The sequence below is a fragment of the Nerophis ophidion genome, linkage group LG25 (genome assembly GCF_033978795.1).
Source record: "Nerophis ophidion isolate RoL-2023_Sa linkage group LG25, RoL_Noph_v1.0, whole genome shotgun sequence".
Taxonomy (NCBI): Eukaryota; Metazoa; Chordata; class Actinopteri; order Syngnathiformes; family Syngnathidae; genus Nerophis; species Nerophis ophidion.
The window spans coordinates 38160965-38178132 of NC_084635.1; the positions used below are offsets into that span (position 1 = coordinate 38160965).

The window sequence follows — 17168 nt, forward strand, 5'->3', positions numbered from 1 at the left end:
GACGTATGATTGAGACATGTGACACACACATGACGTATGATTGAGACATGTGACACACACATGACGTATGATTGAGACATGTGACACACACATGACGTATGATTGAGACATGTGACACACACACGACGTATGATTGAGACATGTGACACACACACGACGTATGATTGAGACATGTGACACACACACGACGTATGATTGAGACATGTGACACACACACGATGTATGATTGAGACATGTGACACACACATGATGTATGATTGAGACATGTGACACACATGATGTATGATTGAGACATGTGACACACATGATGTATGATTGAGACATGTGACACACATGATGTATGATTGAGACATGTGACACACATATGATGTATGATTGAGACATGTGACACACATATGATGTATGATTGAGACATGTGACACACATGATGTATGATTGAGACATGTGACACACATGATGTATGATTGAGACATGTGACACACATATGATGTATGATTGAGACATGTGACACACATGATGTATGATTGAGACATGTGACACACATGATGTATGATTGAGACATGTGACACACACATGATGTATGATTGAGACATGTGACACACACATGATGTATGATTGAGACGTGACACACATGATGTATGATTGAGACATGTGACACACACATGATGTATGATTGAGACATGTGACACACACATGATGTATGATTGAGACATGTGACACACGTATGATGTATGATTGAGACATGTGACACACACATGATGTATGATTGAGACATGTGACACACACATGATGCATGATTGAGACATGTGACACACACATGATGCATGATTGAGACATGTGACACACACATGATGTATGATTGAGACATGTGACACACATATGATGTATGATTGAGACATGTGACACACACATGATGTATGATTGAGACATGTGACACACATGATGTATGATTGAGACATGTGACACACATGATGTATGATTGAGACATGTGACACACATGATGTATGATTGAGACATGTGACACACACATGATGTATGATTGAGACATGTGACACACACATAATGTATGATTGAGACATGTGACACACATGATGTATGATTGAGACATGTGACACACACATGATGTATGATTGAGACATGTGACACACACATGATGTATGATTGAGACATGTGACACACGTATGATGTATGATTGAGACATGTGACACACACATGATCTATGATTGAGACATGTGACACACACATGATGTATGATTGAGACATGTGACACACATATGATGTATGATTGAGACATGTGACACACATGATGTATGATTGAGACATGTGACACACATGATGTATGATTGAGACATGTGACACACATATGATGTATGATTGAGACATGTGATACACATATGATGTATGATTGAGACATGTGATACACACATGACGTATGATTGAGACATGTGACACACACATGACGTATGATTGAGACATGTGACACACACATGATGTATGATTGAGACATGTGACACACATGATGTATGATTGAGACATGTGACACACATATGATGTATGATTGAGACATGTGACACACATGATGTATGATTGAGACATGTGACACACATATGATGTATGATTGAGACATGTGACACACATGATGTATGATTGAGACATGTGACACACACATGATGTATGATTGAGACATGTGACACACACATGATGTATGATTGAGACATGTGACACACATATGATGTATGATTGAGACATGTGACACACATATGACGTATGATTGAGACATGTGACACGTGAGATATGATAGACATGCGAAACATGACATACTGCTGAGATACATGACACATGACAAACATACTGTGAGTACATTTCAACTATGAGGGACAAAATCAGTATTTTGGCCCAGTCCTCCATTCAGATCTCCTCTGGAGCACTGATGTTTTGGGGCTGTCCAAAGAGTTTCTTTGGGGTGGAGATGTCCAGGACCTAGAAATGCTTCTTAGGAAGCCAGTCCTTGGTCGTGTGTGGATCATAGTCATGTCCAGTCCTTGGTCGTGTGTGGATCATAGTCATGTCCAGTCCTTGGTTGTGTGTGGATCATAGTCATGTCCAGTCCTTGGTCGTGTGTGGATCATAGTCATGTCCAGTCCTTGGTTGTGTGTGGATCATAGTCATGTCCAGTCCTTGGTTGTGTGTGGATCATAGTCATGTCCAGTCCTTGGTTGTGTGTGGATCATTGTCATGTCCAGTCCTTGGTCGTGTGTGGATCATTGTCATGTCCAGTCCTTGGTTGTGTGTGGATCATTGTCATGTCCAGTCCTTGGTCATGTGTGGATCATTGTCATGTCCAGTCCTTGGTCATGTGTGGATCATTGTCATGTCCAGTACTTGGTTGTGTGTGGATCATAGTCATGTCCAGTCCTTGGTCGTGTGTGGATCATAGTCATGTCCAGTACTTGGTCGTGTGTGGATCATAGTCATGTCCAGTCCTTGGTCCTGTATGGATCATTGTCATGTCCAGTCCTTGGTCGTGTGTGGATCATTGTCATGTCCAGTCCTTGGTCGTGTGTGGATCATAGTCATGTCCAGTACTTGGTCGTGTGTGGATCATAGTCATGTCCAGTCCTTGGTCGTGTGTGGATCATAGTCATGTCCAGTCCTTGGTCGTGTGTGGATCATAGTCATGTCCAGTCCTTGGTCCTGTATGGATCATTGTCATGTCCAGTCCTTGGTCGTGTGTGGATCATAGTCATGTCCAGTCCTTGGTTGTGTGTGGATCATAGTCATGTCCAGTCCTTGGTTGTGTGTGGATCATAGTCATGTCCAGTCCTTGGTTGTGTGTGGATCATAGTCATGTCCAGTCCTTGGTCGTGTGTGGATCATTGTCATGTCCAGTACTTGGTTGTGTGTGGATCATAGTCATGTCCAGTACTTGGTCGTGTGTGGATCATAGTCATGTCCAGTCCTTGGTCCTGTGTGGATCATTGTCATGTCCAGTCCTTGGTTGTGTGTGGATCATAGTCATGTCCAGTCCTTGGTTGTGTGTGGATCATAGTCATGTCCAGTCCTTGGTTGTGTGTGGATCATAGTCATGTCCAGTCCTTGGTTGTGTGTGGATCATTGTCATGTCCAGTCCTTGGTTGTATGTGGATCATAGTCATGTCCAGTCCTTGGTTGTGTGTGGATCATAGTCATGTCCAGACCTTGGTTGTGTGTGGATCATTGTCATGTCCAGTCCTTGGTCGTGTGTGGATCATTGTCATGTCCAGTCCTTGGTCGTGTGTGGATCATAGTCATGTCCAGTCCTTGGTCGTGTGTGGATCATTGTCATGTCCAGTCCTTGGTCGTGTGTGGATCATAGTCATGTCCAGTCCTTGGTCGTGTGTGGATCATTGTCATGTCCAGTCCTTGGTTGTGTGTGGATCATAGTCATGTCCAGTCCTTGGTTGTGTGTGGATCATTGTCATGTCCAGTCCTTGGTCGTGTGTGGATCATAGTCATGTCCAGTCCTTGGTTGTGTGTGGATCATAGTCATGTCCAGTCCTTGGTTGTGTGTGGATCATAGTCATGTCCAGTCCTTGGTTGTGTGTGGATCATAGTCATGTCCAGTCCCTTGGTTGTGTGTGGATCATAGTCATGTCCAGTCCTTGGTTGTGTGTGGATCATAGTCATGTCCAGTCCTTGGTTGTGTGTGGATCATAGTCATGTCCAGTCCTTGGTTGTGTGTGGATCATAGTCATGTTCAGTCTTTGGTCGTGTGTGGATCATAGTCATGTCCAGTCCTTGGTCGTGTGTGGATCATAGTCATGTCCAGTCCTTGGTTGTGTGTGGATCATAGTCATGTCCAGTCCTTGGTTGTGTGTGGATCATTGTCATGTCCAGTCCTTGGTCGTGTGTGGATCATAGTCATGTCCAGTCCTTGGTCGTGTGTGGATCATAGTCATGTCCAGTCCTTGGTCGTGTGTGGATCATAGTCATGTCCAGTCCTTGGTCGTGTGTGGATCATTGTCATGTCCAGTCCTTGGTCGTGTGTGGATCATAGTCATGTCCAGTCCTTGGTCGTGTGTGGATCATTGTCATGTCCAGTCCTTGGTCCTGTGTGGATCATTGTCATGTCCAGTCCTTGGTTGTGTGTGGATCATAGTCATGTCCAGTCCTTGGTTGTGTGTGGATCATTGTCATGTCCAGTCCTTGGTCGTGTGTGGATCATTGTCATGTCCAGTCCTTGGTCGTGTGTGGATCATAGTCATGTCCAGTCCTTGGTCGTGTGTGGATCATTGTCATGTCCAGTCCTTGGTCGTGTGTGGATCATAGTCATGTCCAGTCCTTGGTCGTGTGTGGATCATTGTCATGTCCAGTCCTTGGTCGTGTGTGGATCATAGTCATGTCCAGTCCTTGGTCGTGTGTGGATCATTGTCATGTCCAGTCCTTGGTTGTGTGTGGATCATAGTCATGTCCAGTCCTTGGTTGTGTGTGGATCATTGTCATGTCCAGTCCTTGGTCGTGTGTGGATCATAGTCATGTCCAGTCCCTTGGTTGTGTGTGGATCATAGTCATGTCCAGTCCTTGGTTGTGTGTGGATCATAGTCATGTCCAGTCCTTGGTTGTGTGTGGATCAATGTCATGTCCAGTCCTTGGTTGTGTGTGGATCATAGTCATGTCCAGTCCTTGTTTGTGTGTGGATCATAGTCATGTCCAGTACTTGGTTGTGTGTGGATCATTGTCATGTCCAGTCCTTGTTTGTGTGTGGATCATAGTCATGTCCAGTCCTTGGTTGTGTGTGGATCATAGTCATGTCCAGTCCTTGTTTGTGTGTGGATCATTGTCATGTCCAGTCCTTGGTTGTGTGTGGATCATAGTCATGTCCAGTCCTTGGTTGTGTGTGGATCATAGTCATGTCCAGTCCTTGGTCGTGTGTGGATCATTGTCATGTCCAGTCCTTGGTCCTGTGTGGATCATTGTCATGTCCAGTCCTTGGTTGTGTGTGGATCATAGTCATGTCCAGTCCTTGGTTGTGTGTGGATCATTGTCATGTCCAGTCCTTGGTCGTGTGTGGATCATTGTCATGTCCAGTCCTTGGTCGTGTGTGGATCATAGTCATGTCCAGTCCTTGGTCGTGTGTGGATCATTGTCATGTCCAGTCCTTGGTCGTGTGTGGATCATAGTCATGTCCAGTCCTTGGTCGTGTGTGGATCATTGTCATGTCCAGTCCTTGGTCGTGTGTGGATCATAGTCATGTCCAGTCCTTGGTCGTGTGTGGATCATTGTCATGTCCAGTCCTTGGTTGTGTGTGGATCATAGTCATGTCCAGTCCTTGGTTGTGTGTGGATCATTGTCATGTCCAGTCCTTGGTCGTGTGTGGATCATAGTCATGTCCAGTCCCTTGGTTGTGTGTGGATCATAGTCATGTCCAGTCCTTGGTTGTGTGTGGATCATAGTCATGTCCAGTCCTTGGTTGTGTGTGGATCAATGTCATGTCCAGTCCTTGGTTGTGTGTGGATCATAGTCATGTCCAGTCCTTGTTTGTGTGTGGATCATTGTCATGTCCAGTCCTTGTTTGTGTGTGGATCATAGTCATGTCCAGTCCTTGGTTGTGTGTGGATCATAGTCATGTCCAGTCCTTGTTTGTGTGTGGATCATTGTCATGTCCAGTCCTTGGTTGTGTGTGGATCATAGTCATGTCCAGTCCTTGGTTGTGTGTGGATCATAGTCATGCTGACTCAGTCAGGTTTCATCTTCAATGTCCTTGCTGATGGAAGGATGTTTTCACTCAAAATCTCAACATGTTCTCTTTGTGAGATGCTCATTCTAATACACTCAAATTTACAAACCCTGTTTCCATATGAGTTGGGAAATTGTGTTAGATGTAAATATAAACAGAATACAATGATTTGCAAATCCTTTTCAACCCACATTCAGTTGAATATGCTACAAAGACATTTTTGTTGTTCAAACTGATACATTTTTTTTTTTTTTTAGAATTTGATGCCAGCAACATGTGACAAAAAAGTTGGGAAAGGTGGCAATAAATACTGATAAAGTTGCAGAATGCTCATCAAACACTTATTTGGAACATCCCACATATGTTGTTCCAAAACCTGTATGGACCATTCAGCATTAATGGTGCCATCACAGATGTGTAAGTTACCCATGCCTTGGGCACTAATACACCCCCATACCATCACACATGCTGGCTTTTACACTTTGCGCCTATAACAATCCGAATGGTTATTTTCCTCGTTTTTCTAGACGTCACCACATCCACAGTTTCCAAATATAATTTGAAATGTGGACTCGTCGGACCACAGAACACTTTTCCACTTTGCATCAGTCCATCTCAAATGAGCTGGGGCCCAGCCAAGCCGGCGGCGTTTCAGGATATTGTTGATGAATGGCTTTTGCTTTGCATAGTAGAGTTTTAACTTGCACTTACAGATGTAGCGACCAAGTGCAGTTACTGACAGTGGTTTTATGAAGTGTTCCTGAGCCCATGTGGTGATATCCTTTACACACGGATGTCGGTTTTTGATGCAGTACCGCCTGAGGGTTTAAAAGTTCGTAATATCGCTTACGTGCAGTGATTTCTCTACATTCTCTGAACCTTTGGATGATTTTACGGACCGTAGATGGTAAAATCTCTAAATTCCTTGCAATAGCTCGTTGAGAAATGTTGTTCTAAAACTGTTCCGACAATTTGCTTACAAAGTGGTGACCCTCGCCCCATCCTTGTTTGTGAATTACTTAGCATCTCATGGAAGCTGTTTTTATAGCCAATCATGGCACCCACCTGTTCCCAATTAGCCTGCACACCTGTGGGATGTTCCAAATAAGTGTTTGATGAGCATTCCTCAACTTTATCAGTATTTATTGCCACCTTTCCCAACTTCTTTGTCACGTGTTGCTGGCATCAAATTCTAAAGTCAATGATTATTTGCAAAAAAAAATTGTTTATGAGTTTGAACATCAAATATGTTGTCTTTGTAGCATATTCAACTGAATATGGCTTGAAAATGATTTCCAAATAACGGGGTTTGTATAAACGTACATGTATATATAATTTTATAAGAAAATATAAATGTATATTTGAAGTCAGGTACCCTGGACTGATGGCTTCCTGAGGCACACTGATGCAGGCCTGTGATGGAACCTGAATGTGAGACTCCTGAAAGTCGGCATGTGTGCGAGCGTCCATGACAATGACAGTAATCATCTGGTCCTTCATCATGTGGAACAGTTTCTCAGCGGTGATGCCCCCAGCAGGCACTGCTGAACAAACACATGCAGGTATTATTGCAGTGACACACCCAATCTAGATCACACCTCAGCAAAATACACATGAGGCCCATTAAGACTTTCAATCCGGACAGCCGGACGTTGTACGTCATTTTTTACACCTCTAACATCAAAAGTGTATTTTCCATTATGATGTGCAGAGCTGTTTTTAAATGACCGTCATTCTTGAACTATACAAAGTATTTCAATGCTTGAAATCTGCACTTTTGAGTGTTGTAGGAGTCAGGATAATCTAAGTCACAGCAGCTCAGACCAGGAACAAAGCAGAGAGTTTTCAGAGCAGACAGCCCCAAACACATGTCTCAGGAACAGATTTTTACCACAAAGTTCTGCATAAAAGTGATAATATAACATATTCCATCCATTCATTTTATACCCCTTGTCCCTTTTGGGGTCGCAGTGGCTGCTGGCGCCTATCTCAGCTGCATTCGGACGAAAGGCGGGGTACACCCTGGACAAGTCACCACCTCATCACAGGGCCAACACAGATAAACAGACAACATTCACACACTAGGGACCATTTAGTGTTGCCAATCAACCTATCCCCAGGTGCATGTCTTTGGAGGTGGGAGGGGCCTATCCCCAGGTGCATGTCTTTGGAGGTGGGAGGGGCCTATCCCCAGGTGCATGTCTTTGGAGGTGGGAGGGGCCTATCCCCAGGTGCATGTCTTTGGAGGTGGGAGGGGGCTATCCCCAGGTGCATGTTTTTGGAGGTGGGAGGGGCCTCTCCCCAGGTGCATGTTTTTGGAGGTGGGAGGGGCCTATACCCAGGTGCATGTCTTTGGAGGTGGGAGGAAGCCGGAGTACCCAGAGGGAACCCACGAGTCACGGGGAGAACATGCAAACTCGTCACAGAAAGATCCAGAGCCCGGGATTGAACTGAGGACAACTCAGGACCTTCTTATTGTGAGGCACATGCACTAACCCCTGGCCCACCGTGCTGCCCATATATATCATATTGTAGGTGTTTATTACCCTTTGCATTCATATTTTGCTGTTTGTCACATTTTTGTCCTGTTTTGCTTGATAGTAAAATATGTATATGGAGGAGCGATGTTCATGTGTTAATATTCCGTGTTTTATTGTTCACCGTTAATATTGAAAAATTCCTCTTTCTTTATTTTTATGTACATTTTGGGTGTCCTATTCAGTAAAAAAAATTAAAATTCAGTTCCGTTTTTTTGAGGTGGTCTGTCATAACTTTTTTAGTACTCTATGGGACATTTTTACTTTTGGTATTAGTGTTTCTGGGAAAAAAAAAGGGATCCAAACACACATCTAAATGTGTATATATCATTTATACACACATACTGTACATCTAAATGTGTATATAACATTGATACACACATACTGTACATCTAAATGTGTATATAACATTGATACACACATACTGTACATCTAAATGTGTATATGACATTGATACACACATACTGTACATCTAAATGTGTATATGACATTGATACACACATACTGTACATCTAAATGTGTATATGACATTGATACACACATACTGTACATCTAAATGTGTATATAACATTGATACACACATACTGTACATCTAAATGTGTATATGACATTGACACACACATACTGTACATCTAAATGTGTATATAACATTGATACACACATACTGTACATCTAAATGTGTATATAACATTGACACACACATACTATACATCTAAATGTGTATATAACATTGATACACACATACTGTACATCTAAATGTGTATATAACATTGATACACACATACTATACATCTAAATGTGTATATGACATTGACACACACATGCTGTACATCTAAATGTGTATATAACATTGACACACACATACTGTACATCTACAAACCCCGTTTACAAATGAGTTGGGAAATTGTGTTAGATGTATATATAAACGGAGTGATTTGCAAATCGTTTTCAACCCATATTCAATTGAATGCACTACAAAGGCAACATATTTGATGTTCAAAACTCATAAACTTTATTTTTTTTTCAAATAATAATTAACTTAAAATTTCGTGGCTGCAACACGTGCCAAAGTAGTTGGGAAAGGGCATGTTCACCACTGTGTTACATCAACTTTTCTTTTAACAACACTCAATAAACGTTTGGGAACTGAGGAAACTAATTGTTGAAGCTTTGAAAGTGGAATTCTTTCCCATTCTTGTTTTATGTAGAGCTTCAGTCCTTCAACAGTCCGGGGTCCCCGCTGTCCTATTTTACGCTTCATAATGCGCCACACATTTTCCATGGGAGACAGGTCTGGACTGCAGGCGGGCCAGGAAAGTACCCGCACCTTTTTTTAACGAAGCCATGCTGTTGTAACACGTGCTGAATGTGGCTTGGCATTGTCTTGCTGAAATAAGCATCTAAAACAATTTCCCAACTCATATGGAAACGGGGTTTGTAAATGTGTATATAACATTTATACACACATACTGTACATCTAAATGTGTATATAACATTTATACACACATACTGTACATTTAAATGTGTATATAACATTTATACACACATACTGTACATCTAAATGTGTATATAACATTTATACACACATACTGTACATCTAAATGTGTATATAACATTGATACACACATACTGTACATCTAAATGTGTATATAACATTGATACACACATACTGTACATCTAAATGTGTATATAACATTGATACACACATACTGTACATCTAAATGTGTATATAACATTTATACACACATACTGTACATCTAAATGTGTATATAACATTTATACACACATACTGTACATCTAAATGTGTATATAACATTTATACACACATACTGTACATCTAAATGTGTATATAACATTTATACACACATACTGTACATCAAAATGTGTATATAACATTGATACACACATACTGTACATCTAAATGTGTATATAACATTTATACACACATACTGTACATCTAAATGTGTATATAACATTTACACACACATACTGTACATCTAAATGTGTATATAACATTTATACACACATACTGTACATCTAAATGTGTATATAACATTTATACACACATACTGTACATCTAAATGTGTATATAACATTTATACACATTGGACCCTCCAGACACATCTTTTCTCTCAAAGTGGCCGCCCTCGAGTCCAAATATTTCTGATGTAAATGTAGCAGGTTACGACATCATTTACCTTTTGAAGATGCATTCTTCAGCTCGTTTTCTTCTGCTTTCACCTGAGAGTCACAAGAATGGAGCATAGGTTCACCAATATTTCACTACAAATGTTCAGACATGAGAAGGATCCATGCTTAAATCATATTGACTTGAATATTTGTTAAATGAGGTATGAGCTGATGATTCAAAAATTCAAAAGATAATTCTTCTCATGCTTTATGAGACAGAAATATACATGCACAATACCAACAGATAAGAATACACGTGCACAATAAAGTGTTTTTCACTACCTTATTGTTTGATGAGGAGCACTTTGGAGAACCTCCACTGCCATCTTTCTCGCTGATTTCGTCCTTTCTCCTTTTCTCCTCTTGTCGCTCCTTCTCTTCCAACTTTTTCCTGACTTCTACTTCCTCATACCTGTTCACAAGTCTACAACTTAGAAGGTGGTCCTAGCAACACTTCCTCATACCTGTTCACAAGTCTACAACTTAGAAGGTGGTCCTAGCAACACTTCCTCATACCTGTTCACAAGTCTACAACTTAGAATGTGGTCCTAGCAACACTTCCTCATACCTGTTCACAAGTCTACAACTTAGAATGTGGTCCTAGCAACACTTCCTCACACCTGTTCACAAGTCTAGAACTTAGAAGGTGGTCCTGGCAACACTTCCTCATACCTGTTCACAAGTCTACAACTTAGAAGGTGGTCCTAGCAACACTTCCTCATACCTGTTCACAAGTCTACAACTTAGAATGTGGTCCTAGCAACACTTCCTCATACCTGTTCACAAGTCTACAACTTAGAAGGTGGTCCTAGCAACACTTCCTCATACCTGTTCACAAGTCTACAACTTAGAATGTGGTCCTGGCAACACTTCCTCATACCTGTTCACAAGTCTACAACTTAGAATGTGGTCCTAGCAACACTTCCTCATACCTGTTCACAAGTCTACAACTTAGAATGTGGTCCTAGCAACACTTCCTAATACCTGTTCACTAGTCTACAACTTAGAAGGTGGTCCTAGCAACACTTCCTCATACCTGTTCACAAGTCTACAACTTAGAATGTGGTCCTGGCAACACTTCCTCATACCTGTTCACAAGTCTACAACTTAGAAGGTGGTCCTAGCAACACTTCCTCATACCTGTTCACAAGTCTACAACTTAGAATGTGGTCCTAGCAACACTTCCTCATACCTGTTCACAAGTCTAGAACTTAGAAGGTGGTCCTGGCAACACTTCCTCATACCTGTTCACAAGTCTACAACTTAGAAGGTGGTCCTAGCAACACTTCCTAATACCTGTTCACAAGTCTACAACTTAGAAGGTGGTCCTGGCAACACTTCCTCATACCTGTTCACAAGTCTACAACTTAGAAGGTGGTCCTAGCAACACTTCCTAATACCTGTTCACAAGTCTACAACTTAGAATGTGGTCCTGGCAACACTTCCTCATACCTGTTCACAAGTCTACAACTTAGAATGTGGTCCTAGCAACACTTCCTCATACCTGTTCACAAGTCTACAACTTAGAAGGTGGTCCTAGCAACACTTCCTCATACCTGTTCACAAGTCTACAACTTAGAATGTGGTCCTGGCAACACTTCCTCATACCTGTTCACAAGTCTACAACTTAGAATGTGGTCCTAGCAACACTTCCTCATACCGGTTCACAAGTCTACAACTTAGAATGTGGTCCTAGCAACACTTCCTAATACCTGTTCACTAGTCTACAACTTAGAAGGTGGTCCTAGCAACACTTCCTCATACCTGTTCACAAGTCTACAACTTAGAAGGTGGTCCTAGCAACACTTCCTCATACCTGTTCACAAGTCTACAACTTAGAATGTGGTCCTAGCAACACTTCCTTTATACCTGTTCACAAGTCTACAACTTAGAAGGTGGTCTTAGCAACACTTCCTCATACCTGTTCACAAGTCTACAACTTAGAAGGTGGTCCTAGCAACACTTCCTCATACCTGTTCACAAGTCTACAACTTAGAAGGTGGTCCTAGCAACACTTCCTCAGACCTGTTCACAAGTCTACAACTCAGAAGGTGGTCCTAGCAACACTTCCTCATACCTGTTCACAAGTCTAGAACTTAGAAGGTGGTCCTAGCAACACTTCCTCATACCTGTTCACAAGTCTACAACTTAGAAGGTGGTCCTAGCAACACTTCCTCATTCCTGTTCACAAGTCTACAACTTAGAAGGTGGTCCTAGCAACACTTCCTCATACCTGTTCACAAGTCTACAACTTAGAATGTGGTCCTGGCAACACTTCCTCATACCTGTTCACAAGTCTACAACTTAGAATGTGGTCCTAGCAACACTTCCTCATACCGGTTCACAAGTCTACAACTTAGAATGTGGTCCTAGCAACACTTCCTAATACCTGTTCACTAGTCTACAACTTAGAAGGTGGTCCTAGCAACACTTCCTCATACCTGTTCACAAGTCTACAACTTAGAAGGTGGTCCTAGCAACACTTCCTCATACCTGTTCACAAGTCTACAACTTAGAATGTGGTCCTAGCAACACTTCCTTTATACCTGTTCACAAGTCTACAACTTAGAAGGTGGTCTTAGCAACACTTCCTCATACCTGTTCACAAGTCTACAACTTAGAAGGTGGTCCTAGCAACACTTCCTCATACCTGTTCACAAGTCTACAACTTAGAAGGTGGTCCTAGCAACACTTCCTCAGACCTGTTCACAAGTCTACAACTCAGAAGGTGGTCCTAGCAACACTTCCTCATACCTGTTCACAAGTCTAGAACTTAGAAGGTGGTCCTAGCAACACTTCCTCATACCTGTTCACAAGTCTACAACTTAGAAGGTGGTCCTAGCAACACTTCCTCATTCCTGTTCACAAGTCTACAACTTAGAAGGTGGTCCTAGCAACACTTCCTCATACCTGTTCACAAGTCTACAACTTAGAAGGTGGTCCTAGCAACACTTCCTCATACCTGTTCACAAGTCTACAACTTAGAAGGTGGTCCTAGCAACACTTCCTCATTCCTGTTCACAAGTCTACAACTTAGAAGGTGGTCCTAGCAACACTTCCTCATTCCTGTTCACAAGTCTACAACTGAGAAGGTGGTCCTAGCAACACTTCCTTTATACCTGTTCACAAGTCTACAACTTAGAAGGTGGTCCTAGCAACACTTCCTCATTCCTGTTCACAAGTCTACAACTTAGAAGGTGGTCCTAGCAACACTTCCTCATACCTGTTCACAAGTCTACAACTTAGAAGGTGGTCCTAGCAACACTTCCTCATACCTGTTCACAAGTCTACAACTTAGAAGGTGGTCCTAGCAACACTTCCTCATTCCTGTTCACAAGTCTACAACTTAGAAGGTGGTCCTAGCAACACTTCCTCATACCTGTTCACAAGTCTACAACTTAGAAGGTGGTCCTAGCAACACTTCCTCATACCTGTTCACAAGTCTACAACTTAGAAGGTGGTCTTAGCAACATACAAGGTTATGACCTGAGTTTGAGGCTTTCGGCCAGCTTTTCCGCTTCTTCGATGGCTTTCTTGAAGTTGTTGGTGCCCAGCATGGTCATGTAGTATTCCTTTGGAGTCAATTCACAAACACATTTTGTTGACCTCCAAATTATATTCACCTATTTCCAGTGCAAAATAACCACTGATGATGATAATAATGTTCATAATATTCCCTTTTAAATGCAATAAACATGTATTTCTTGGATGTATGAACATTGAAATTGGAATGTAAAGCCTTAAATAAAACAAATATATATGTAATATTTGTATCCCAGTGGGTTGAGTTATTTCTTGCCCTGATGTGGAACCTGAGTTGTGGCTTCTGCAGCCCTTTGAGACATTTGTGATGAAGGGCTACGTAAATATACTTTAAATGATTGGATTGCTATACACTGTCTGTTGAAGCTGATTAAAATCACAACCAAAAGCAAGGACACAGGTGGTGTCTCTGTTAAGGACCCTTAAATGTACACAACCAAAACAATTAAGAAAATGGCAAAATCAAATTATTGTCAACACAATGATCAGAGATACGTTTATTATCACACTCAAAAGTATTTCTACTCACACTCAGATCTTTTAACCAAGTTGTACCTTTGTAATAAATACAGACTTTCTTGGCGGCGGAAACATGAAATAGTCTTATGGCTTTGTAACAGCCTAATTCTTTTTTTAATCAAACTATCACTTATCTTCTTTCATTGTCACCTGTTGATTGTTTTAGGAAATGCAAATTACCTATTTTTGTTTGGTTTCTGCTTTATGTGGCATCACATGACTTCACTTCCTGTGGAAGACACCTCCACCTGTTTCCACTTGACATTTTACTACAATGTGAAGACACCTCCAACTGCTTCTACTTTACTACAATGTGAAGACACCTCCACCTGTTTCCACTTGACAACAATGTGAAGACACCTCCAACTGTTTCCACTTGACTACAATGTGAAGACACCTCCACCTGTTTCCACTTGACTACAATGTGAAGACACCTCCACCTGTTTCCACTTGACTATCAATCAATCAATCAATGTTTACTTATATAGCCCTAAATCACTACAATGTGAAGACACCTCCAACTGCTTCTGCTTTACTACAATGTGAAGTCACCTCCACCTGTTTCCACTTGAATACAATGTGAAGTCACCTCCACCTTTTCCACTTGACAACAATGTGAAGACACCTCCAACTGTTTCCACTTGACCACAATGTGAAGACACCTCCACCTGTTTCCACCTGACTACAATGTGAAGACACCTCCACCTTTTTCAATTTGACACTTAACTACAATGTGAAGACACCTCCACCTGTTTCCACTTGACTACAATGTGAAGACACCTCCACCTTTTTCAATTTGACACTTGACTACAATGTGAAGACACCTCCACCTGTTTCCACTTGACTACAATGTGAAGACACCTCCACCTGTTTCTACTTGACACTTGACTACAATGCGTAGACACCTCCACCCCGTTTCAACTTGAATAAAATGTGAAGACACCTCCACCTGTTTTCACTTGAATACAATGTGAAGACACCTCCACCTGTTTCCACTTGACTACAATGTGAAGACACCTCCACCTGTTTCCACTTGACTACAATGTGAAGACACCTCCACCTGTTTCTACTTGACTACAATGCGAAGACACCTCCACCCCGTTTCAACTTGACTACAATGTGACGACACCTACACCTGTTTCCACTCGAGTACAATGTGAAGACACCTCCACCTGTTTCCACTCGACTACAATGTGAAGACACCTCCACCTGTTTCTACTTGACTACAATGTGAAGACACCTCCACCTGTTTCTACTTGACACTTGACTACAATGCGAAGACACCTCCACCCCGTTTCAACTTGACTACAATGTGACGACACCAACACCTGTTTCCACTCGACTACAATGTGAAGACACCTCCACCTGTTTCCACTTGACTACAATGTGAAGACACCTCCACCTGTTTCCACTTGACTACAATGTGACGACACCTCCACCTCTTTCTACTTGACACTTGACTACAATATGAAGACACCTCCGCCCCGTTTCAACTTGAATACAATGTGAAGACACCTCCACCTGTTTCCACTTGACTACAATGTGAAGACACCTCCACCTGTTTCCACTTGACTACAATGTGACGACACCTCCACCTCTTTCTACTTGACACTTGACTACAATGTGAAGACACCTCCGCCCCGTTTCAACTTGAATACAATGTGAAGACACCTCCACCTGTTTCCACTTGACTACAATGTGAAGACACCTCCAACTGTTTCCACTTGACTACAATGTGAAGACACCTCCACCTGTTTCCACTTGACTACAATGTGAAGACGCCTCCACCTGTTTCCACTTGACTACAATGTGAAGACACCTCCACCTGTTTCCACTTGACTACAATGTGAAGACGCCTCCACTTGTTTCCACTTGACTACAATGTGACGACACCTCCACCTGTTTCCACTTGACTGCAATGTGAAAACACCTCCACCTGTTTCCACTTGACTACAATGTGAAAACACCTCCACCTGTTTCCACTTGACTACAATGTGAAAACACCTCCACCTGTTTCCACTTGACTACAATGTGAAGACACCTCCACCTGTTTCCACTTGACTACAATGTGAAGACGCCTCCACTTGTTTCCACTTGACTACAATGTGACGACACCTCCACCTGTTTCCACTTGACTGCAATGTGAAAACACCTCCACCTGTTTCCACTTGACTGCAATGTGAAAACACCTCCACCTGTTTCCACTTGACTGCAATGTGAAAACACCTCCACCTGTTTCCACTTGACTACAATGTGAAAACACCTCCACCTGTTTCCACTTGACTACAATGTGAAGACACCTCCACCTGTTTCCACTTGACTACAATGTGAAGACGCCTCCACTTGTTTCCACTTGACTACAATGTGACGACACCTCCACCTGTTTCCACTTGACTGCAATGTGAAAACACCTCCACCTGTTTCCACTTGACTGCAATGTGAAAACACCTCCACCTGTTTCCACTTGACTACAATGTGAAAACACCTCCACCTGTTTCCACTTGACTACAATGTGACGACACCTCCACCTGTTTCCACTTGACTGCAATGTGAAAACACCTCCACCTGTTTCCACTTGACTACAATGTGAAAACACCTCCACCTGTTTCCACTTGACTACAATGTGAAAACACCTCCACCTGTTTCCACTTGACTACAATGTG

At 42.1% G+C, this 17168-nt stretch overlaps 1 protein-coding gene across 4 annotated transcripts in view; it reads right to left on the bottom strand.

Moving 5' to 3' along the window:
- usp8 (ubiquitin specific peptidase 8) overlaps positions 1 to 17168 on the bottom strand; it is a 48836-nt gene that overhangs the window by 23264 nt on the left and 8404 nt on the right. For 2 of the 4 annotated variants that reach the window (XM_061887573.1, XM_061887575.1), the window contains exons 4-7: positions 13930 to 14015; positions 10726 to 10855; positions 10452 to 10494; positions 7092 to 7260 (exon numbers count right to left, since the gene is read on the bottom strand). In XM_061887573.1, the coding sequence (XP_061743557.1) occupies positions 7092 to 7260; positions 10452 to 10494; positions 10726 to 10855; positions 13930 to 14015 (428 nt within the window). The remainder of the gene's footprint in view (positions 1 to 7091; positions 7261 to 10451; positions 10495 to 10725; positions 10856 to 13929; positions 14016 to 17168) is intronic. The other 2 variants (XM_061887576.1, XM_061887577.1) reach the window with 2 other exon arrangements.